At 43.8% G+C, this 24,049-nt stretch overlaps 1 protein-coding gene across 2 annotated transcripts in view; it reads right to left on the reverse strand.

Moving 5' to 3' along the window:
* Positions 1-6,444: 6,444 nt before the first annotated feature.
* Positions 6,445-24,049, reverse strand: part of SESN3 (sestrin 3) — a 44,854-nt gene continuing 27,249 nt past the window's right edge. Inside the window, exons 4-10 of one of the 2 annotated variants that reach the window (XM_056327072.1) lie at positions 23,424-23,606; positions 22,799-23,035; positions 21,074-21,242; positions 18,427-18,542; positions 15,830-16,020; positions 15,271-15,415; positions 6,445-14,430 (exon numbers count right to left, since the gene is read on the reverse strand). In XM_056327072.1, coding sequence (XP_056183047.1) covers positions 14,344-14,430; positions 15,271-15,415; positions 15,830-16,020; positions 18,427-18,542; positions 21,074-21,242; positions 22,799-23,035; positions 23,424-23,606 — 1,128 coding nt within the window. In that variant the 3' untranslated portion in view covers positions 6,445-14,343. The remainder of the gene's footprint in view (positions 14,431-15,270; positions 15,416-15,829; positions 16,021-18,426; positions 18,543-21,073; positions 21,243-22,798; positions 23,036-23,423; positions 23,607-24,049) is intronic. The other variant, XM_056327073.1, reaches the window with a different exon arrangement.

Consider the following 24,049-nt stretch of genomic DNA (forward strand, 5'->3'; position numbering starts at 1 on the left):
AGCTGCAGTGAGATGCACCTGGGGTGCAGCACAGTGGCCAGTTTTGATGCAGAAAAAAATCACGGCAGGATGGTTCTTCCAAGCTGACAGGGAGAAACTCTCTCTTGTGCAATGCTGTTCCCTTGACTGGTTTTATCATAAATTCTTTAGAAAGGGAACAAGCCCTGCCTGAAAGTGGCCATTTTCCACCACTGACATTATAGAGATCCTGGGATGAGTAAAGCAAGTGTTGGCACCTGCATTTTGCAGATACATTTCTTTGAGCAGATGAACCCCTCCAACAGAGTCTGTGTTCTTCTCAGGTCTGCAGAAACTGAGGAGACACTGGCACAGGTTGCCCAAAGAAGTTGTGGATGCTCTGTCTTTGGAAGTGGTCAAGGTCAGGTGGGATGGGCAATGTGGTCTAGCAGAAGTTGTCTCTGCCTCAACCAGATCACCCAACGCTTCGACACAGGGGTCTCTGCACCTCGAGGTGACCCCTTGTCTCTACTGCATTCACCCTGGGGCTGGACACCGACAACAGCAGAGGGACTCGGCAACCCCAGCAGCACGGCCCCTCGGTCACAGCCCCGGGCTCAGGTCCTCTGGGTCACACCTCTGCTGACATTGCACGTTTCAGAGCTGCTCTCCTCTGCATGGAGCTCCATCACAAGCTCCGTACCTCCCTCTGGCCAGGGAGCTGCTCCAGCTCTGCAGGGAACTGAGCCACGCTTGTTCACAGGTTATCTCTGCAGCAAAGTCAGTGCCAGAAAAAGGAAAAAGTATTGGAAAATAAATACCAGTGTAACTTGTTTGGCCAGGAAGGATTGCCTGGGAGAAGGAGCGTGAGATGTGTCCGGGGTGTGCGTGTTAGCGAGATTGCAATCCTGCAGGTTTGGCATGGGATGATTTTTCTTCACTGCGTGGTCTCCCAGGCTGTTGGACTTACTTCGATTTGGGAATGGATCTCACACTGGGCAACATCTGCCATTGATTTCCACAGAACTGGTGTTTCCAGCCGAGCAGAAAAGCCTACAGTATTTCCAGCGGTGTTAGTGTTAGAGCTGGTTGGAAAAACTCCAAGGAAATATATCCTGTCACAATGGGGTGATTTATCAAACAAGGTTCTTTTCATGGCAATTTGCCATTTTTAGTGGAAAAGATTTTCCAGGTCTGGGCTGGAACAAGGATGAGAATCATCCAAGAGCAGCCCAGGGTCTGGATTAGAGGTTTGGATGTGGACATTCAGCATCTGCTCCTGCCTAAAGCCAAGCCTGGCATGTGAACATGGCCGTCTCTATCTCAGAGAAGTCCCCTTACAGCCATGGTCCATCTTAGCATGTGTCTCATTTTCTCCCATTTCTAAGGGTGAAAAAAAAAAACCTGTTTCCCTTCCAAAAATACTGAAATTGCAACCATCTTCCTGGGAGGTAGAAGCCATTTTCCACTGAGCCAGCTGCAAATTTGCCTGCAAAACTGAAGCAGTGGCTTCAAATTCCTCCACAGTATCATCTTTATTGATAACTTGATGTTTTAAATTAATTTAACATGGTGGAGGATGGACATTCGGAGCAGATGGCACTGCATGTTTAAGGCTGTGATGTTGTAGATTTTGCCAAATCTCCCAGTGCCTGCTAGTAGAATACGGTTGTGGACCAAAGCCACAAGCTGCAGCAGGTGGGCAGGATAATGCTAATGGGCAGGGGAGGAACCATGGGAGCTCCTCACTGGTGGGAGAAGAGCAGCAGATGGATGGGATGTTTCAAACTAGATTTAAAGAAGAAATTTTTTACGATGAGTGTGGTGAAATACTGGCACAGGTTGCCCAGAGAGGTGGTAGATGCCCCATCCCTGGAAACATTCATGGTCAGGTTGGATGGGGCTCTGAGAAACCTGATCTAGTTGGAGATGTCCCTGCTCGTTGCAGGGGGTTGGGCTAGATGGCCACTAAAGGTCCACGCCAATGCAAACCATTCTATGATTCTATGAAACCAAGTGGCTGCTAGCTAAACAGTGAACGGTAGTGGCTGAGAAGTGGTTTCTGCTTGGTCCTGACACCAACAAGCTGCTGAGATGAGTGGAGCAGCTCCAGAGGGATGATACAATAGACTCAGGGAGACATCACTATCTGGATTTATCTCACTAGGCTTTCACCTGGGCACCTCAGCTGGATGCCTGAAGCTGGGGCCAGTGAAACTTTGCTGGGGTTGGTGGCTGATGGGGCCTGTCCCACCCATGAAGACCTCTGAGATGTCCATTGGCATGGTTCACCCAGATGATTGCACAGGTGGGATGGTCTTTCCCACAGCCCCTTAGAAGGCTCTTGGATCACTAAGTCCTTCCATGCAGCTAGGAATGATACCAGGGGCTGATGCCTCCTGAGTGTTGCTGGAAACAACGCCCAGTGATTGCAGCCGCATTTGGGTGGTGGCAGGGATTTGTGTGCGGTCCTGCTGCAACAGATGGGGTTAACCACGGTGCGTGCCTCAAACCTTGCAAGTTGGCCTGACCTGTGTGGAGTGAGCCCATCCCCCAAAGAACTGGGCCACAATTTTTTGAGTTCACGGAAAACATGCATATTTGTGGCGTGGCCGATCGCATCCTTCACCCTCAGGCACCTGTGGGACATGTCTGTACACCTTTGCGCTGCAGGTGACAGCCTCTACTTGGACAAAAAAAACCCTGCACTCTGCAAAACTGAGATGAGTTATTTGGTGTGGAGCAAAGGGGCTGCCTTCTCGAGGGTGTTCGAGACCACGAAGCCCAGTGGCTACAGAAGAAGTTTGAACGGTAACAATTAGCATCCTGGTGTCAGACAGGTGCAAACGATCTCTGAGGCTCATGGTCCCACCAGTAGACCAGTAAAGGGTGACAGCTCATATGCTGGGTGCCATTAAGGACCGGCTCTCAGGCTCCAGCGATGGATGATAGCTTTGTCCATCCCCCAGATACTGTAATGCCACAGATTACACCCCCCCACCACCTCCCCAACCCAATCAGAGGGAGGTTTGGTGGGGTGGGATGTATCTGGGAACCTGGTACCTGTCTATTTCTCTCAGGAGCATATTCATAGTCTCACACTTTCTCCATCACCTGTTCCCCCCTGTGAGCAGCTGCAGCCGCTCAGCCGTAAGCACCTTCCTGCAACATGCCCTACTGCTGCTACTGGCATGCCCAGGGACGCAGCACTGGTGCTGGACCTCTGTGGTGGTGGGGATTCACACTCAGGTCTACTAATTAGAGTGGTAAGGATGCCTCCAGCTGAGCTGCTCTTCCCGTTTTTTTGCAAAAATTGCATTTTTCTTTTTTTTTTTTTTTTTTTTTTTTTCCCACAGGAGAATCTGAAAGAAAAACCCTAGGGGTTAGTTTAAATCTAATAACATTTTCAGCGGATCTTTTCAGCATCACTGTGCTGTATTGCAGATGTGAGCTGGAGGTTAATCTCCTGCTAGCTGAACGTCTGACGTGAAGGATGGAGGCGGATCAGGCTCCCCCAGGAGATGATTCAGGGCAGATGTCACCCTCTGGTGGACTCTCTCCATCTCTTCATCGGTTGCTGAGGAAGCCAAGAGAGTCTAGCTAGGTAATTTAGCAAGACAAATTAAAATTACAAGTCTGTATTCAGGCAGCAGCGTCTCCCCAGCCCAGCTCTTCTCTTCCCCCCCTGGTGCTCTCAGTTCATCACGAGAGGCACGAGGCCGTGAGGACAACGTGGCAGAGGTGGCCTGGGCTGGAGCTAAACCTTCTTCTGTGGGGTCGCACGCTGGGGCAGCAGCAAAGTGCTGGGGAAGTCGTTCCTGGGCAAGTCAGCACTGAACATTGCAGGTCATGACTGCTAAACCACTTTGTTTGGGGCTGAAATCACATTTTGCTGTATTTTTTGTGTCCAGTTTTTGACAACGTTTTATTCCCTGGACATGCTGATACTCTTTATCACCAGCCCCAGGCATGAGGAGGAGGAGGAGGAGGAGGAGGAGGAGGAGGGCATCCTTCTGCAAAAGCACTTTCTTGCAGGTTGGAAACATTTAAGTTTGGCTCCAATGAACTGAAGAAAGCCTGAGGACACCAAAGCATGTGTGGAGGATGCAGAGGGTAGGTTTTAATTTAGCAGTAAATACAAATCCAGTGAATATCTTCTTTTAAGCATTGAAAAGCTTACAAAAAATCAGCGATATTTACATGAGCTCGTTAGTGGGCTGAGTGATGTTATTTATAACATCTATAATTATAGCCTCCGCTCTGCTGTCCAGGTGTCTCACCAGATTGCTCCATCATGATTAAATTAAAAGTTATTGGGGGGAGTTTCTGTGCTCCCTTGTGGCCTGTAATTTGGGCTAGTTTAGCGTGCAGTGTTGAAATCAAGTCACGTTGCTGGTGGGTGCACTTCAGCAGCAATTAATGCAAACGTTTGGGAGAGGACCCACCAGTGGCCCCACACGGGGGCCCAGGGCTGGTCACCATTTCTTCCCAGTACCACGACACAAGGAGCCTGAGGTGATGCTGTGAAGAGGCGAAGGAGACCCCAGTAGAAGCTGAAATCCGACCTGAGGGATGTGGGCTTGCTCCAGCTGTGCGTGGGCACCCCATCTGGGCTTGCAGTGGCATACGGCTGCTGCTCCTGGCTTGTTGGCTCTGCCTGGGAGGCTGGGGTGGCCATGCTCCCGGCTGATGCCACTCATGGGGCACACTGGGGTGTCTCCCCATGCTCCCTGAGCCTGGGAAGGGACAAGGAGGGGTTTGGGGTCAGCCCAGCCGGGTCTCCCCAAGGACACGCTGCCCGTGCAGGTTGCCCACCCTTCCCGCAGGCACAGCCCTTCCCTCGATCACATGCACCTGTGGGGTGCGGGGGGATTGTCTCTGGCCACCCGGTGCGTGCACATAAGCATCCCTGTGACTCAGTCCCTCTGCCACCGTGTGTGGGTTTCTGGGTTTCTCCAGCCACGTGCAGCGTTTCAGGGTGAGCTGGAGCAGGAGGTGGTGGGTGTGCGGCTCGATGGCGGCAGAGCCGTGGTGGCCCCAGAGGGTGGTCAAGGCGAAAGTCCAGCCAATCTCCCAACACACACAGATGTTTTTGGCTTTGGCTTTCCTGGGAGGGACTGGCTGGAGAGGTGAGGACGTGGTGCAGGGCAAGGCTGGGGTGCCAGGGCAGAGGGGCTGCCTTCTGCCTGCTCTGGGTCCCCCCTCAGCGCTCACGCCACACACTCAGTGACAGCGCAGGGACCAAAACCAGGGCCGGGCTTGCTTGAGGAGGGCACCGTCTTGCCCTGCTGCTTGCCTGTCCTGTGGGACCTTTAGGAAGTAAAGCAGGAGATCCACAGCAGCCCTGGGCTTTGGGGAATATTGCAAGTTTTGGATCTTTTTCACAAGGGTGTTGGCAACACAGTCACCCTCCCTCCAGTCCAGAGCCGCACCGGCACCTGGCGGTGACAGCTGCTGTGCCCGTAAGGGTACGGGAAGCTCTGCCTGGACCCAAGGTGATCGGTATTTTCAGTATTTTGAAACTCCCACTAAAAGCAAGCAAGTACTTAATGTATTTACAGATTTTACTTAACGTGTATTTTTAAAGGGCAGGATGAAGCTGAACCAGCTGAAGGTGCCAGCAGGTAACGGTCATGCTGTGACAGCCCTTGGTCACAGCCCTCCTCAGGGCACGCACCAGCCCTACCAGAACTGGAAATGGGCTTTCTGGGTTTGTCTGGGGGTTATTTCCATCGCAGGGTGAGGGGAGGCCAGGCTGGCTGAGCACCCAGCAGTGGGAGGGTAAGACACACCAAAACCACCCCAGGTCCATGGCTTGTGTTAACTGCTTTTGTCTTTTTGGGGGGACATGAGCATCTCTCCCAGGACACCCCCCCTTGTGATCCCCCAGCACTCTGCCACCCTCCCCCAGGGGCTGGATGGGGCAGACAGCAGGACTGCGGGGGCTTGGGGGGCAACTGAGCTGCTAGGCAAGCTTGGCGCTGCCCCGAGCCAGCACCCTCGGCGCACACCTCCTCTCTCCTTCGCGTTTCCTTCATTGTTTTACAGCTCTCACCCTCTTCTGCTCTGGGGCTCCCTCAGGGCTCCCTGGAAGATGGAGCAGCTCCTGGTGCATCCCACCGCCCGTGGCTTTCACAAAACATTGCTCCAAGAGGAAGGTGACAAGCCCGGTACAAAGAGCAAGCATCACGATGCCCATCGCCCCCTCCCTCATCACAGACAACTGCCTGTTTAAAAGACACTCCCTTTGGCAAGTGCTATAAATTTCAGGACCTATGTTCACACAGATTAAATAGAATTATTACCTATATTATCTACATATAGATTAAATAATTTATATATATTAAACAATACACAGATTAAAAGCCAGGACAAAGGTATGGAGGAAAATGACAGTTCCAGGGCTGGATCCTGTCCTGAAACATGGGATGCTCTGCTCCAGAGGTGTGTTCCCCAGCATGCAGCAAATGATGCTCGAACAGGAGACAGGTTTTATCCATTTTATTTAACCAATGAAATTCCTACTGATAACAATGAAAGTAATTTCAGCAAGTATAAATGTGATACAGTTTTAAACAAACCCCATTGTTCCGTACCTATAAATAGATTTTTCAAAACCTCATAAAAAGTGCAGATTTATGAATTGCTGTTAAAATGTTAATACATGATTCCTTTGTTTAAAAATGCGTTTTGTCTCTTAACTCACAAAAAAAGAAGTTCCTTCTGCATCTGTTCAGATAAATTCAAGTCGGGTAACTTAAAAACTAACAAAAGTCACACACACACAAAAAAATAAATCCATCCCACTAGTCAGTCTGTCCTCTGCAAAAAAAACAAACAACAAAACCCAACAAAAAAAAAATTGAAAAAACCCAAACAAAACCCAACCAGCAACAACAGAAAAAAATAAATGATAAAAGCTGCTGTGGAAACCCACAGTAAGCTCCTAGCAGCTGCCTCACCTTGCAGGCAAGCCTCCTGCGAAAGCATGGAGCCCATGGCCTTATCTCTGGAGCTCAGGGCAGGTGGTGGCCTGGGAGGCAGGACAGGTGATGTGCCACCCGCCTGTGGGATGCTGTAGGGACCATGGGACCCACAGAGCTACCATGCTTCCCCGCTTTGTGGTGGTGGGATGGAGCAGCAGAATCAGAGCTTTGTCCTTAATCTTCCACCCCTGACCACCCGTGCGGCCAGGGCGGCAGGAGGCAAGAAGCTGACAGCTGCCGGCCTGGGGCTGGGTACAATTTACCCGCTGGCCAGAGGGTGAGAGGTGGGAGATGTGACAAAACGCCACCTTTCCTGGGCACTGCCCTGCCCTGCCTGCTGCCAAGGGGGCTCAGACCCACAGCTGCCAACGGGGAGCCGACGCCACTTCTTACCCCCAATGTGCCGGGCCCTGCAGACAGCAAATCAAGGGCTAATTTTTGCACTCAACAGAGGCTTGGAAGCTTTTCAGCTGCAGAAATGCCGTGCCCACGTTTCTGGTCCAGCAGCTGGTCCGTCCATCCCTCGCACGCTGGCAAGGCTCACGTCTGCCCTGTGCACCAGCCAGTGGCAGGCTTATGGGCACGGGGGGGCTGAAACCCACGCCAGATCCCGGCCTTCCTGGCGTCTGGGTCCAAATGCAGCCAAACGCAGGGCGGCCGTGCAGCTCGGACCGTGCTTTTTGCAGAGAGGGGGCTCAGCTCACCCATGGTCAGGAGAGGTCTGCGGGTGCACCTCCCTGTATCTACAGTGGTATTTCATCTACAGCAGGGTCTGTTTAGCAAGAGCAGTTTAAAGTGGCTATGTTTATCAAGTTTGCTACTTTATGAATTAAAAAATTAAAAAAAAAAACCAAACAACAAAACAAAAAACCAAACCCCAACAACTATAAATACAAAGACTCTCACACACCAGACACTTGCAGCCTGCGTGACTCATAAACCGCATCAATATTTCTGTTAAAAAGCTTATTCTACTTAAAACTATACATAGTACAAGAGACTGAAAAGTGGCAGTTGTGTACGGGCACGCTGCCTGCCCCAGGGTGGCCCACAGTCAGGTGCTCCCTAAAAAATCAAGGAGTTACAGTAACACGGCACAGGACTGCAAAGCCGATCACAGCTTCTGCTTACACTGCATACGAAGTACCAAGGGGAACACAAAAAAGAACTGGTGTTAATACTGATGGATTAAAGAGTAACTATAAAGATCAAAACAGACGTTCACAGCATGCTACATATATTGCTCACAAACGTTTCTTTTTTTTTTTTTTTAAAAAAAGGCTAATACGAAACAAGGAGTTGGCAGTCTGATTTTCAGTTATGTCGGATAGAAGGATAAAGCATATACATTCATTGTGTGGCTTTCCAGCAAAAGGAGGAAAGGGTAAAACTGAGAGATTTCAAGTTTACAAAATTTCTATTTTTTTAAGCTACAGTTTATATCCAGTTCCAGTCACAGCCGTGAAAAGATTTCCGACTGTGTCGCCTTGCGGAGTCCAAGAGCCGTAGCCTAATTATTATTCCCCTAAAAGCAGCCGCATCCCTGCCACCCTGAGCACGCGGCAGCCGGGCTGGCAGGAAGAGGTCTGGGTCTGGTGGCACAATATGAGCATGAAGTGGGCAACGAGGAACAGTTCTGGACCACGCGCCTTTGGATCTGCTGCTGTTGCTGCCCCCCCAGACCCCTCAGCTGGAGACACAATGCTTGGCGATTCACCCACTTCGTCTCAAAACTACCTTCAAAGGGCTGATGGGAACAAGAAAATGTAATTGCACAGCGGCACGTTCTTCTCGGGCAGCAGCGAACAGTTCCCAGGAAGGGTCCCAGCTCTTGCCCAACTACAGAAGCCCTCTGGACACCTGGTAAGGAGGTGTCTCCACCATGTCCCCTAGGCGCAGACATACACAAGAACCTCTCAGACACATCAGTGAAGTTTCTGACCAACTGACCAACGTATCAACTCCTCCTGCGCTAGTTGTGTCCCCTCGAGAGCACCTGTGGTCTGCACCTTCTAACGCTGACAGTGTGGCTTGCTCCCCGCAATTAGTATATTAATGGGTATCTTCAGTACCACCTCTAACTACCGTCAGGAACGACAGCAGAATTCAGATTTCTGTTTTCCACGAGCCCTGATGACACTTGGTACCCGTGAGAACATCCAACCCTGCCTATGTCTCCGCAGCCACTCCATGCCACATGTTTGGATTTATCCCACAGATAAGTGAAAAACCCAAATCCACTTGTTCCAGAGGCTGGTCACTGTCTGCCCGGCTACAAGGAACCCGAGAAGCTGCCAACCCAACAACCCTGTAAGGCTGCCTGGCACAAGAGGACCTCAAATCCCCCATTAGATGTCCCTCAAAGAAACCATGCTGCATGGCTGAACAGCTCAAGCATGGGGAGTTTTGCCAAAGAAAGGCTTTCCTTAGTGGATCCACTGGATTATTACTCCAACTCCAGAGATGGGATCTGACACGCTACTGGCAAATGCTACCTAAATGTAAGCAAGTACTGAGTGTCATCCTCACGAACGAAAACGTAGAATTTTCCTGTCCAGAAATAACCTAAAATGGCAATTAAGTGTTTCTGACCCTCTGAACTCAACAGCAAATGGTGATACAGGAACCTAGCACTGTTTCACAAGGTTAAGGCTAGGAGGTTCTCCATGCACGACTGCTAGGGGTTGTGAGTCGAGAAGATAGGAAGCACTTGATGCAGGGTGGTGGTGGTTGGAAAATGACCATTTTTGCCTCTGGTCACTGCCCCAGCAGGATTAAATGTTTGCAAGAGAGACCTATGTGTGTTGGGGGAACAGCAGCATGACCGCATGCTAGGACGTGCTCTAAGGGACAAGTTAACACTGATCAAGATGCTCCTAAAGTTTCCTCATACTACTGTGCTCTCTCCATCTCCCACACCTGTGATCTATGCAGCAGGTATGAAATGTTAAATTCATTTGGAGATAAAAATTTTCATTTACGATTCCCAAATGTGGAAAAGCTGGTGGATGCATCTCTTCAGACAAACATAGTGTTGGGGGACATTAGGGAGGATAAATCTGAAGTTCAGATAGTAACTGACATTTTCATCCAGCTCTTGGAATGACTGCTAACGGCAAACCAATTCCTACATCTTTATGTTCAGATCAGCTCCGAGAAAGTTCATTTACAATGAATCCATCTCCTTTGCCTTCCTTTTGTGCAACATCACCCCTTATTTACGGGAGGAGGATCCAAACCTCTAAGGAAAGTAACTGAAAGAACATCACTTGAAATCAAGAAGATCTGGAATATTTCTTTCTGGCCAAAACTTTTTAGTTCAGCCACAAGCTATCCACTCGCTACTGCCAATAAATCTCTGCAAGTAGAGGTTAAATAATCCAGTTCTTCTAAAAGGGAGTCCAAACTCTGGAACATGAGCCTGAAATGCATGCCTATGTTCATGGAAAACATACATGCAAGAGAAACATCGAGAACCTGTTCTGCAAGAGTAGCAACTTACAGTTTAACTGCTTTGGGAGAGGTTTCTCTAAGCCTACATTAAGCCCCCAGAACAACCCACTTCACTAACAATCGCTGCAAATCACATGGATCTGCCACACATTACTCCTTTAATCTCTATGGAAACTGATTTTATTCTATGGAATTTAGGCAACTAAGTATCTTTAAAAATCTGACTCAAAAATGCAAGTGGGCACCTTGTAGGTTTTATGCTAAGTGCCTAGGTGCTTAAATTCCCACTGAAATTTAGGTAACTAGCTGCTTTTTCCAAATCCTATGAAAACACCTATCAGCATCACTACAAACAAAAATACTTTTGAAGAATTTGGTGCTTTGACCTTCTGCACTCAAGTAACAGAGAAGCAAAATGTTTTCCTTTTTGTTCTGATCTGTTCTAAATTTATAGAGATCTACATTTGTAACTGTTTACAATCACCGATTTATCTGTCCTTAAGGCTTTTTTAATACATAGGAAGAGCTGACAGTGGCAATTCTGTGACTCTTAAGTCTGAAGATACATCCTTTTCATTTTAGTGAAGGCTTTAGGAGAAAGAATGTATGTTTCAGTTCAGTCTTGATGAAAATAAACTCATCTCCAGCTCACCAAAATTCTCATACGATACCACAATGCTAGCTTTAGTAGTTATCTGCACAAACCCTGCCCTAGTTTAAAATGGTTTCTGTTCCTGTATGATGGCACTCTTGTAACGTTCGGCTGCAGGCAGAGTGTTCTGGGAAATGCAAATGCTTTCTCCAATCAGCATTTCTTCACTGCATTACCCAAAAAATGGAGGAATTTCAGCAAGAATGTACTCTATTGCAATACACATCTTGAAGCAATTCTGCAATGACAAGAAGCTGTCCATGCTCAAAAGCTCTGTTCCCTACTTGCAGCATTCCCTGTGCTAGCTGGTTAATTTGTGCCTACCAAGTTTCCTCTTCAGCAGACAGGAGACCGTACACTTTGTTTTTATGTTGGTCACAGCTGGGATTTTGTGGGCTAACATTAATGCTGGCAAATATCAATTCCAACAAAGGAACACAGAGGGAGAGTACCTACACTTCCAATGATTACAGTGCTCTTAAGAATAATGAATAAAGTGTGAAAATTCACATTCATGAGTGCTTTAAAAATGCAAAAAAATCCAAGAACACTTGCACATTAAAATTTGGCACAGTGGGAGCCTAAAACGTGCATAAAGTGTATGGTAGAGTTGTCTGACTTTAAATACCTATTCTGAACAAACACCTATCAAAAATCATAGATTTGAGTATAAAACCCAGGCTATATATAAATTGTTACACTGTAAATGCAATACTTTGGGGAAAAAAAAAAGCCACATGGAAAAAATTTCCAGAAGTTTCAAGTTTGCATTTAATATTGAAAAAAACAGAGGAATTGCAAACCAGTTTACAATGACATTTCCTACTGTGGATTGTCTTCCAGGCCATATGTGACTTGATATGGCATGTTAAAAAAAAGAAATCACTGGCTTACTACAAATTTTATGAAGCAATCCATTTATGGTTTCTGTATTTCAAATCTGCTCACGTACTTTGCTCAGAAGGCATTTGAGCTGGCAAGTATATTTCATACGGAAAGAAGTAAAGGCACTCATGTTTCCAAACATAAAACTCAACCTACCTTAAAAGTCTTGCACTTCTGAAGGGAAACTAAGCCGTTGTGTTAAGTTACCTGAATCTAGTTTCATCTCCTTTCCAGAGCTCAACCGTGCTTCTTGAGAACTACTTGACTTTTCAAAGCAAAGGAATCTGAAGTAGTACTGTACAGTTCCCATCACTTGAAAAAAGCAAAAGTATTGCATGAAAACTTCTCTCAGCAGATCTGTTTTATGCACAAAAGCCATCAGGTATGGCCACTACAGCCACAAGAGGGAGGAAAAAGTATCATTACAACTCAGAAAGTTAAGTTAACCTAAGTTCATACATAGAGCATCTCAATGCTTCTGAGAAATCTTTGCAGTTAGCTACACAAGATAAATAAATCTGATGTTTTACCCAATGCTCTCTCTAGAAGAGAGTCCAATGCTGTCTATTGGGTATTCTTCTAAATAGCCAACGTTACATTAAAAAAAAATATTACTGGTTTCTTCCTCAAAGGGTTTTCACATGCAGGGTCTGCAGTTTGAAAGTGCAGAAAAGTGTACAATCATTTAGCTTTCCAATTAAAGCGAAAAAAACAACATGCGAAGTCACAGCAAGGTATCAGGAAAAGGGAAGAAAAGAGAAAACTAACTTTAGTAGCGTACTGGTCCATGATTTTGTCAATGAAAAGTGTTAAGATATGACTGACGGTATCTTTTTAAAACTATTCTGCAATCACCAATGAAAAAAAATGCTGTATCAACTTCTACAATCCAATGGAACATTAAAAATAAACCTATCCAGTTAGTTTTGAATGTATGCAACAGAAATAAAGGTCACCCTCCTCAACGAAATATGGGAAGTCCAAACCAACGGACAAAGTTGAAGCAGTGACAACTTGCATCCTACTGGGTAAGTTTAAGCATCTCTTTAGGCACTTCACTGGTTCATTAAATGCAATACAAAATAAAGCTATAAATATCAACATTTTGTGCTCTTAAAAATTAGTCAAAAGCAACAGAAAACAGCACAAAAGTGTGACATTTTTGGCAGCTTATTTCTTCCCTTCCCCAATATTACCAGTTGTCCAAGAATGCTTTGTTTTGGGGATGCTTTGGCATCTCAGTATCAGGTTGTCTCAAGCCGTAAAAGCTAAAACAAAACTGCTAGGCCTTAGACAATAAAGAAATTTGGTTTTGAAATTTCTTTATGGCTATATAAGAAGGACACTTTAGCAGTGGCATGATAGGGAAAAAAGCTTGCTTTCTTTTTAAATATTGCACTTTTCTTTTGTTCACTCACACTAATGCATAGAAACTTTTTTTAAACTTTGAATATTAAAATTTCATGCTATGAAAAAGTTATGGGAAATAAATTTCTATACATCCAATATGAAAGAACAGATATGCTAGCCTTCCTTTACTTTCCTTAGTCAAAACACTGAGAAAGAAGAGAGTGCAAAAAAACCCACAACCCTATTTTTGGTCAGCCTGTGTATTAACTTTATAGGTGCCAACTAAACATATAGCAACATGTGATGAGCATGGATATTGTGAGGACAACTGAGGGTGACTGTCAGTACAACAAGATTGTGCATGACTGAAACACAGTAAATGTGGCTGAAATGGCAAATCGTGAGGCCTCTTCTCTTGGGAAGGGGCGCAACAAAGCAGATGAATTTTGCACTTCAGTAGCATGCCGTAGGGTTTATCATGATTAACTTCACATTAAAGTGTGCTCAATGTTTGCATTCACATCTCACACCACCTTCAATTGCTGTAGTAAGACAGTGACTGGCAAGCAGTTTCCAGGAGACACAGAAGAATCCAGTGGGCAATTCAATGCAACGCAGCCTGCGCGTCTCTGTCACAAGTCACGACATGGTGGTATGTTCTCAGGACAGGCAAAACCAACCTTCTGCTGGACTCCACTAATCTGAAAAATGATTGCTTGGAAAAAGAAGTTTTAAGCACTTCAGTGCTTAAAGAACAAAGCGCTAGGATTGGATACAATAAAAACAGTTTCAGGATCCTGACCATTGTGCAGAAATCCAGCCGGAAACAATGCAGAGTAGTGCTCCTCAGTGTTACTTTTGTTATCATTAGTAATGTTAAGCATCAAGAAAATAAAACACGTCATTGCACATTACAGCCGTCAAGAAGCACGGCTAAACTTTGACACTAGAGAATTGAATAACCTGATGCTACATCACAAACAGCTTCTGGTGTGTATCTATTTTGAAAGGTCTTTACATACTCAGTAAAAACTCCTTTACTCCTGCCCAGCGAATGCTTCAGGTTAAGTGACGAGTTATGGCACGAAGGGCATACAGAAGTTCGGCTTGCATACGAGCTTCCATTAGAAGTAGATTGACATGAACCTGTTAAAAATTAAATCAGCCATTTAGTTCACCTCTGGACGCAACACCATTTATTCTTTTAGGCTGTAATTTCTAACCCTTAGTTAAGTATTGCTGCAAGAGACTATGTCCTCTCTCTCTGTACCCCGCCACAGGACTTCAGTTCCTCTTGAGACAGCTGTGTAGTACACCAATACTAGACAACACCCTAGGACTGCAAGGAACTAGCCTCAACTGCTACTTTAAGCAATCTTCCATTTGAGAAGTCCCAATAAAACCATTTTTGTATCCTAATGGTATTGTTTATGAAATATATTTGGTTTTCTTTACTATGTGTAACTGCTATACGGGAGTGCAGAATAAGGAATAGTTCACATGCCAGATAGGCTAGCAGGCACATAAGCACTGAATCCTGGTCAGGAAGCATTTAATGTGCATTTCTGAAGACACACTGACATTTTTATTAATGAAAAATACCATAAAGATTTTACATATATATAAAAATATATATACACACACATGTACGTGTATGAGTTAATGTCTTTTTTGATCCCCAGATCCCAAGTATTGGCACAGTTGACCACTTCTCCATTCCCCAGTTTATCCAATTCTCTATTACAGCTGTCAGTTTAATTTTATGGAGAAGTCACTCAAAATAGTAACAACAAAAAGAATCAGTATTTCCAGTACACTGAGAAGTATTTTTGTACAACTGATATCCAACACTCAACGAATTAATCTCATTTGTTTTTCTCTGGTTAAAAACAGTTTGACACATACTGCTATTTTTAGGTATTGCTGCGTTTTCATTTTTAAACAGCATGGTGGTCTCTGAAGCCAGTTTAGCTTTGAAATATGTACCTTCTCCGAGTGCTTGAACTGACGCCAGTAACTATCGTACATGCGCTTGGTAGTTCTCTCTGGGTAGCAGGTCACTGTCTTTATGTAAACCTTCAGGCTGCGTTCAAGTAATTGATTAACTTCTCCATAATCATAGTCATCATACCTAAGGAACACAGGCAATCATTCTCTTGGATGTTAAGTTTTTAAAAGCATGGTCTTTTCAGCATTATGCTCTTAAGTTTGGGAATTGGAGCCTTTATTATACACACTAGAAAACCACCTGCTAAAAGGATCTGAAAGGCTTAGCACTAGGACACTGTCTTTTCTGAACAAAGGATACAGGCTGGCTTCAGAGAAAACCTTTCTGTAATAATCCTCACCCTGATCCATGATAATTTTCTCCAATGGAAGCGGAAGTTATACTGACATGCCAGCAAAACCACTCCAGCCTCCAGACTGAGGTACCACTTCCACTTTAACACCCTGAGTCTAAAATCATGCTTTTCACATGGTTCGCTTTCCGTTCTGTTTACACAGTTCATAATGCACTCCAAAGTCAGGGGATTTTCATCCATACCTGATTCCATACATACAGTGGACATAGTTAAATAAAGCTCTTCTTAGCGTAGTTGTATCAACATCTTCATGCGTTGCCATAGTGTTATATGTGAGGTTATATACCATCCGAAACTTCTCATCAAGGAGATGCCCAATATCAGAATAAAGCCTGTTTACAAGGGAAAAGCCATGATTTTCCCAGGTATAGTCCTGCAGGAAGAGAAGGAAATATATAAATGTACAAATGAAATGAAGTCGCTAGCTGATTCCCCCTATAGCTCAACAGCTTTTGTTGTCTGCTAGTTACAGCTTTATTCTCTGCAAAAAATTTACATTTTGAATCCTTCATCCATATCACCTGCTCTGTTCCCCCAGGCTTCCTGGCAATGAATACCACATTGCAACACCACACCTCCAGCTGGATATCATTAGCCTACAGGAGAAAAAAACCAAACTTCTGAGTGTTGAGGCAATTTTCCACTGTCTGCTATGCCACTCCAACCACTGCCATTCTATGTGGGATGGAGTTTAAAAACTTGCTCCTCTTAGAGGCTTTCATGCTTAGCTCTGAGCAGAGATGGCAGTATTTACTTGAGCCAGGACGTACAATCATTGGGTGAAGTGCTGAACTGTCCTTGAACAAACTAATAAAATCCAGGCTGCTTTGGTCTTAGACAAGCACGTGGACTGCAAGGATAAAAGCTTGCCCGCTCATACCAGGAATAGGAAATCTTTGCAAAGTGGTGGCACCGCAGCAGCATCAGAGAACAACCCTGCTTCAGAGCACCATGCAACTGCTCTCCATGCTGCAGTTACACAGAACATGTTAGTCTGCCACATCCTCGGCAAGGTGTTCAATCACTCAATCACTGATGCCATCTTTACAATGGAGGGCATCATCTCCATGTCCTTCCTGTGTCTGGCTGTTTTCAAAAGGTACTGCTGGGCAAGGGTCCTCACCCAGGCACTTCAGAGCACGTCTACTGGACTGAGCCCGATTAGGATAGTGGAGAAGAGTAGGCAGGGCAGTACTCAGCTGTCTGACAGAGGCGTTCAGCGACTCTGAAACAGGCCACAACATCACATTTGGCTTCCAGCTGCCTGTCTGAAAGACCGTAAGGCTTGTGAGAAATATGCCATACCTACCAGCCCTGTACAGGTGTCCCGGACACCTGGGGCATCACAAAAGGCTCTGAAAGCCAGAAGACCCAGGATGGAAAAAAAGTTTACTAATGGCAGTTGTTACATACCAACAATGAAAAAGGAAAAAAAAAAGTTTAAAGACGTTCTGCTATGTATGGATTACCTTTTTCTATTCCTAAATTTAAATCCAGAGAGATAAAGGCCATCTTGTTTTATCAGAATAAGGATTAGATTTATTGCAGGGGTTTGTGATGGTACTGCAATTTAAATAGCATTAACGGCAGAGCATTTGGGAAGCTGTGTGTATATACATCAAACTGCTTAAGAGCAGGACATACTAATAAAGTTAAATCAAAGTGACTCCCCTGAATGTAGGCCAGAAGCTGTCCTGTTTATTTAAGAGTAGAGATGTTTTGGTTCCAATTTCAACTTCTGTAGAGCTTTTTTCCATGGGAGCCTGCTGCTCCTAAAGTACTTAAGCAGAATGTTTGATTTACAGGCACTGACTCTGCCTTATTCTTTTTGGCAGTATCTACCCACTTCAGGCTCATATAAAGACCACAGAGTGAATTGTCCAGATCAGTGGAGACTGATATATAGCTAAATACATTTCCTGTGAATGGTAATGGATTCTTTATTTTATACACTTAGATACATCTTCTGACTATGGAGCTTTCCTGCACCTACTGTTTTTTTAATTCAAGTTCTTTTGATTTGGTTTAATATTTGTTCCATTGCTTACAATTTATTATTAAACTGCTGATTAATCTACTCTATAAACTGCAACAGAACCACTTAGAATGTTCCTCCTGTTATATATATTATGAAGTTCATGAGTCTGGTCATAGAAAAAGATGCCAATATGTATGACAATGTACAGGTAAAATGTACATGCTGTTCTTTCAATGGCACTAAAAAATTACATTCAAATATAAGCAAAAACTTTAGGAATCGTATTTAGGAACTCTTTCTTTCCCAACATTCAAAGTCCAGTGATATGGTGCATATATGAGAACGATACTCAGCAAATTGCTTTCACAGACATATACATATCTAGATATTGATAACCACTGGACAAAGAATACTTGGTAAAATGACAGGAATAAAACAAAGAGTTCTTCCAATGGATTTTTCTTTTATGAAATCTGGCGGGAAGTAAATATATTCTTTCTTTTCTACCCTTCACTTTTACTCCAGATTTAGTGATATGCTTTGTAGTTTTCAAACATTAATTCTGGTAGTAATTGGAGTAAGACTGAATGACAAGTACTCCCTTGGCTGAGATTTACAAATAGTAAAAGACTCATCTCAGGTAGATTTATGGAAGCTTGCAAATTATTTAACAGACCAGGACAAGAAAAGGAACATGCAACAAACATGCCCCACTACAAACATTTCACTCTATTTGCCTTATTTGCCCTGTAGTGAGATATACAAACATTCTTTAAGTGAATATAATTTTAGAGATGGTACCTGAGCTCTGAATGTTGGCAGATGGTCTTCTCCTCGCCTTGCAAAGTCTTTGTACCCAAACCCAGGATCTTCAATATAGCGGGAGACATCTGTAGAAACTATTTCATCATCAAATGCTGTGAATAAAGCAGCAACATACTTTGTTTTAGGCTAGCCCATGACTTAGCACTGACTTCCAACTACTACTCTACTACAGCGCTAGAGAACAATTTTAGAAGTTGTGCAAACGAAGAGTGTAGAGGAATGAAGGCAGTGGGTTGATTAGCATTGATAACATGCAGCTGTGGCCTTGCCTCAGCGGCAGTGGGTTGATTGACACGGATGATGTGCAGCTGTAGCTCGTTCAGCTAAGTGGTTAAATAGCCCTGAGGAGGGTGGGGGAGGGGGTTGGATGGAGGAGGATTGGTGTGGTCTGTCCTCTGGAGGAAGGAAAAACAGCACACAGCATAGACAGTAGAATCTGACTGATGGTAAAGCCTTGTTGCAGCTTGATAGCTTGCTTGTACTGCAACAGAAGAGGGTGGTATGAAGGAAACCAGTCTGCTTGCTTGTACGGGATCCATCCCCTTTATTGAGCCAACTAAATGTCAGCCTACACCAGACATCTAATGTACTTCTACAAAATGGGAAGAGATGGTCTAAACTTCTGTCTGGAGGTGTGCTCTTCTCTCTGTTGACTTCTGAGGGGGTCTTGGTATCTTAAATCAGGAAGATGAATCCCATTTGTGAAGTCATTGTGCTAGGATAAGAAACAGGGAAATGTACCCCTGACAAAGTGACTGCTATGCTGAGCAGATACAGCATCAGGAAATACACCAGCTCTGTTCTATAAACTGGAGTACGAGCAACCAGAAAGCAAAGCAACACTTCACTTGTAAATATCAGTTGAAGATTATATGAAAGCAAAGAGCGCTACAGTACATCAGGCTGAAATTCTGCCAGAAGCTCTAGTAACTAAGCATCTTCAAAGAGCTCCAAAATGTGTCACTAAGCAAGCACAGGTTCTCTATCAGGAATCAATCTTTCCCTCCCAAATAAACAGGTGGCTTGATTGTGTAACTACCTCTACAGAAGTTGACTACTGCATAGCTGACTGCATTTGACCCTGATGTTAAAATCCTGGGTTGCTTCCACATGCGTTGACAGAACAGTTGCCATATGTCTGCTGTTAACACCTTGAAAATTCAGTTAATCTAAGAATTGCAGAACTGCTTTATCTCCTCTTTGCCTCATTAAACAATCAAAACATGGCTGTGTAGGAAGAAGCTTGCACAGCATCTGCTACAGCAAATCCTCAGTGAAGAATAAAAAACCTGCGTACACACACACTCCCCTGACAAGGACTGAATTTCATGAAAAGGTAGAGGCTCGACACATAGAGACTCCTCAAACCCAAACCAGCAAAAGGCAAAAAGGGAGGAAAGTCAACAAAACCATCAGCAATTCCATCAAAAAAACCCTTCTGTCCCAAACAACACCTCTTCCTTATACACCTAAAGTTGCAGAAACCCACGGAAATCCCAATTTGACAATGAAACTGCAATGGGCATCCATTTACCCACACTGTTGATACTGTCTGACCAAATCAAAACAGAGCAAGAATGGACAATGCCCATTTCTTAAAATCCAGCCATGAAGTTGCTGGACCTATCTTCTTTTCAGAGCATGTTCCTGGAGAGCCACAAAACAATCTCCCTGTTGATCCACCATACATTCTTCCTCCCTTCTGGGCTCAGTGCAAAAAAACTTAGATAATATTCAGACACATTTGGTCCGGAGCTGCTGTGGTCTGAATTCACAGTGTCAGTAAACTGTGAAGCATTTTAGAGGTAACTGCTTAAAAAGACACAAGCTATCATCTTCGCTCTACTATAGGCTCTACTATAAGGAAATGGTTGGAAATTCTTACTGTCTTAATAGTATTCTTTCTTTGAACACTTTCTTCAGAAAAAAACCCCACCCTCCTGTCTATAGAAAACAGATTTCATTGTGTTTTCATTGTATTGTTAGAGATGAAGGCCTCCAGAGCACATGAAAAATACTGGAGAAGAGGCTTTCAGCTCAGAATTTTGAACATTATTTAAGAATTTTTTAAAAAAAACTAAGAATCTCTATCACAGCACAGGCAGTGGAACAGCACAATGTTATGATCACTCAGAATGGCAAGTTAGAAATGTCCTTTCCAGGTGGACAGTAAGTGGTGAAGAAGTTGAGCCTCATCCCAATCTACTTTCTGAACTAAATGCTGTATCTGAAGGCTACTTGTTGAAGTTCTAACTGCTGCAGAACCTACGCCTGCGAAATACTACTGAATATTTACATGAATGAATTAGTTCTAAGATATAGATATAGATACAAAGCATATAAAGAAAGAGAAATTTACACCCAACTTTTCAAAAAAGTCTACAGGCTTGGGTTTTTTTTATATACAAAAGCTAAATTTCAAATAGCAAAAAGGATGGTGTTATTTACCAACCAAGAAATCCTAAGCAGATGAAGCAAGTGACAGGACCACCCTTACTACACTCCTACTAGACCAAGAGTCAGAATAAAGAAATGGACAGAAAAAGTTGAAGTCACTGAACTGGCCTCAATTGTTTAGTTCTTACAAAGCACAAATAAAAAGGAACTGGAAAAGCACAAATACCTCCACTAATTACTAGCAGACTCTCCTTCTTCTCCTTTTCAAAGCGAGTTGCCATTTCTTCCTGAGAGGCTTCTTCATCCTCTTTATCTTCTTGTAGCCTCTTCATCCTTTCCATTAAGGCCTCCAGCTCACTTAAAGAATCTGTGATCTGCAAAAACACCATGACATTCTGCAAAATTAGAAGATAGACAACGTGTGTCATCTTCAGACTTCATGCTTGACAACAAACGTTCTCAAAAACAGGTAGCAGCAGCAGCAAACACAAAAACTCAAGCCCGAATGCATTTTGTCACATACAGCGCAGACAAACAGCTTTCAGACAGCCAGAAGCGAGCTGGGAAGTGTTAATCTAACCTATCGCAGTAATCTACTGCAGCAGGATTAACAGCAGAAAAGGTGGTGTTTGAATATGGAAGCCACAGTCACTTACAATATATATTCCACCACGTAGATGGCCCAGGGAAAGCCATCTGAGTGCCCTACGTGTTATCAGAAAACAACTTTTAATATTGAGGTAACTTATTTCAGTCTATCGGTAATGCAGAATACATTTCTGAAGAGATACAGTGCAATACTACAACACAGGAACACAACCTGAGACAGCAAATGAGCAGTTTTCATTATATGTGATCAAAATAACCGTTATGTTGACACTGTTTCTTGCTTTTGTGAGGGAACCAGGCCTCTCTGCTAGAAATACATCAGTCTGGAGTTCTGTGATCTGTACTCATAATTCAGATTTCTCTTAAGATAAATTGTTTGGTTTTTTCCTTTCCTTGTGATTCTGTTCTGGTGCCCATAGCTACAGTTGTTTTCTAGTATGCTACTCACTGCTTAACAAGCAGCACAGCTGCAGCTGCAGCCCACTGACCACTGCATATGGGGAATAAGACACACCAGCGATTTGAGCTAGCATGTCTTACAGCCCAGAAATTTAAGATACAGCAATTGAACTGACTGATCACATATTCACATTGTACTACTAAAATTTTTAAAAATTTATCTCATGACTCTGCTCATAATCCTGATCTTCCATCAAAGGCAATGAGGCTAATTCATCAATTGGTATTAAATCACGGACACATCACCAAAGCATTATAGAGCCACTTTCAGAAAAAAATCCGCATTTAATATTTTTATTATTATTTTTTATCATATTTTTTATTATTTGAAAAAAAATAAGACTTTATTAATTATTAATTGAAGTTCTCTCTTGGTTGATACCAAGACTAGAATACATTTTATTTCAGACTGTTCCTCCCATCTACATGGAAGTGTTTCAGAATTGACTTGTTTTGTGATTGTAGGCCATGAAGTCAAAATTATTGTTATTATGATGATGACTTCTGGGCTTTTTTTCCCCATTTCTTTTTTCATTCCACGTTAGGAACATGGATGACACAACGCTCCAGTCAGCGACACACTATCTGAAGAAACCTGGACTTCAAGCTTTCAGCTGAAAGTAAAGTTTTAGTCTTGCCCAATGGGTTGTGACATCAGCTATCAAAATCACAGCGCTGTCTGACTACCACCCACTGTTACAATGTGGTTTTCAATTGACTACACTGAAAACTGCTAGATGAACGTAAGAGTTACCAGATTCAAGCATTCCAGTAGAGTAGACAAAAACTTTCAGACTACCCTGAAATTTAAACAGGAAAGCATGGAAGAAAGCTTTCTAATGCAAAACAGAGGCAAGCAAAAGAATCTTCTTGCAACACTAACCCCAAAGTTGCTACTTGTGAGGGATGCATTTTCTATGTTGTTGTCATTGGCAAGATCACAGACACAGAAGTTGTTGACTGCTATAAGTCTGACTCCATTAGATGTATCCGGATCTCTCTCTGGATTAATGCCACTACCAAATACAAAACTTGCCAAGGCATGATAATGTGCCAACAGGACAACAGCATGCACCAGTTCAGGAAGAGACCAATTATTTTCCCCAGTCTTGACAAGTTTCTGAAATGAGAATAAAAAAAGTGTGAGTATAAAATTTCTTTTGGCCCCCTTTTCTATAAAACACTATGTATTTTAAAAAGGGATCAATTCCTTTCTTCCAATAATACTGTATTGTTCTTGCACGCTAACTCTCACTGGATTAAAAAAAAAGGAGATACCTAATGTATTACCTCTTTTCTTTTGGGATAATTTTAGTCAGTGCTATTCCTAAAAAGTAAATCTTGTGGGGTTTGTCACATAGAAGAACTTACTGGCTTATTCAGTACTCTAGTACTGCCCTGAATTTTTTACACTCAAGGTAATGAAGCCTAACCAGGCGCTTGTGTAATTCTTAGGAATTCTTATTACCGGACATTTATGCTATTACAGAGCATGACTTAACAGGTACCTGAATGTGCTCCTTTGTGATTAGCCAGGGCCGGTGTGCAAGGAGTTTGTTTATTTCGTTCAGATTTTTCAGTCTTTGGGGAATGTATTCTAAACCATTCAACCACTCTGCAATCCCGCCAGTCTTCAAAAACTCATCAACGTGCATATTTATTAGGTAGGAACACTGATGTCTGGCAGCAGCCTGGAATCAGTAAACACAGAGGGGAAAAGTGCAGCACGTTAGTGTGTAATCTGATTTTGCTGCAAGTGGAAGACAGGTTACTAACACAAAACAGAAGTATAATTTCATTCCAAAGGGCTATGTTTTATATTGCAATGCATTTCTATACAGTACGGAGGATTCTCCAATAAAACGTCTCCAAGGATGGAGATCACACAACCACTCTTGGCCCCTGTTGCAACGTCATGACATCCTCATGATAAAAGCTGTTTTCCTAGTGTCCATCTGGAATTTGTTGTGACTGGAGTCCACTGCACCTCATCCTACGGCTGCACACTGATGGTTAAATACGAAGAAATAAGGTTACACAGCTTTAACCGCTCTCTGCAAAACCTCACTCTTGTGGCCATGTGAGAAGTGTATCATTGTAAGAAACAGGGAAATATGTTGCCAATTCCCCCCTC

The sequence above is a fragment of the Falco biarmicus genome, chromosome 2, assembly GCF_023638135.1.
Source record: "Falco biarmicus isolate bFalBia1 chromosome 2, bFalBia1.pri, whole genome shotgun sequence".
In the NCBI taxonomy this organism is placed as follows: domain Eukaryota; kingdom Metazoa; phylum Chordata; class Aves; order Falconiformes; family Falconidae; genus Falco; species Falco biarmicus.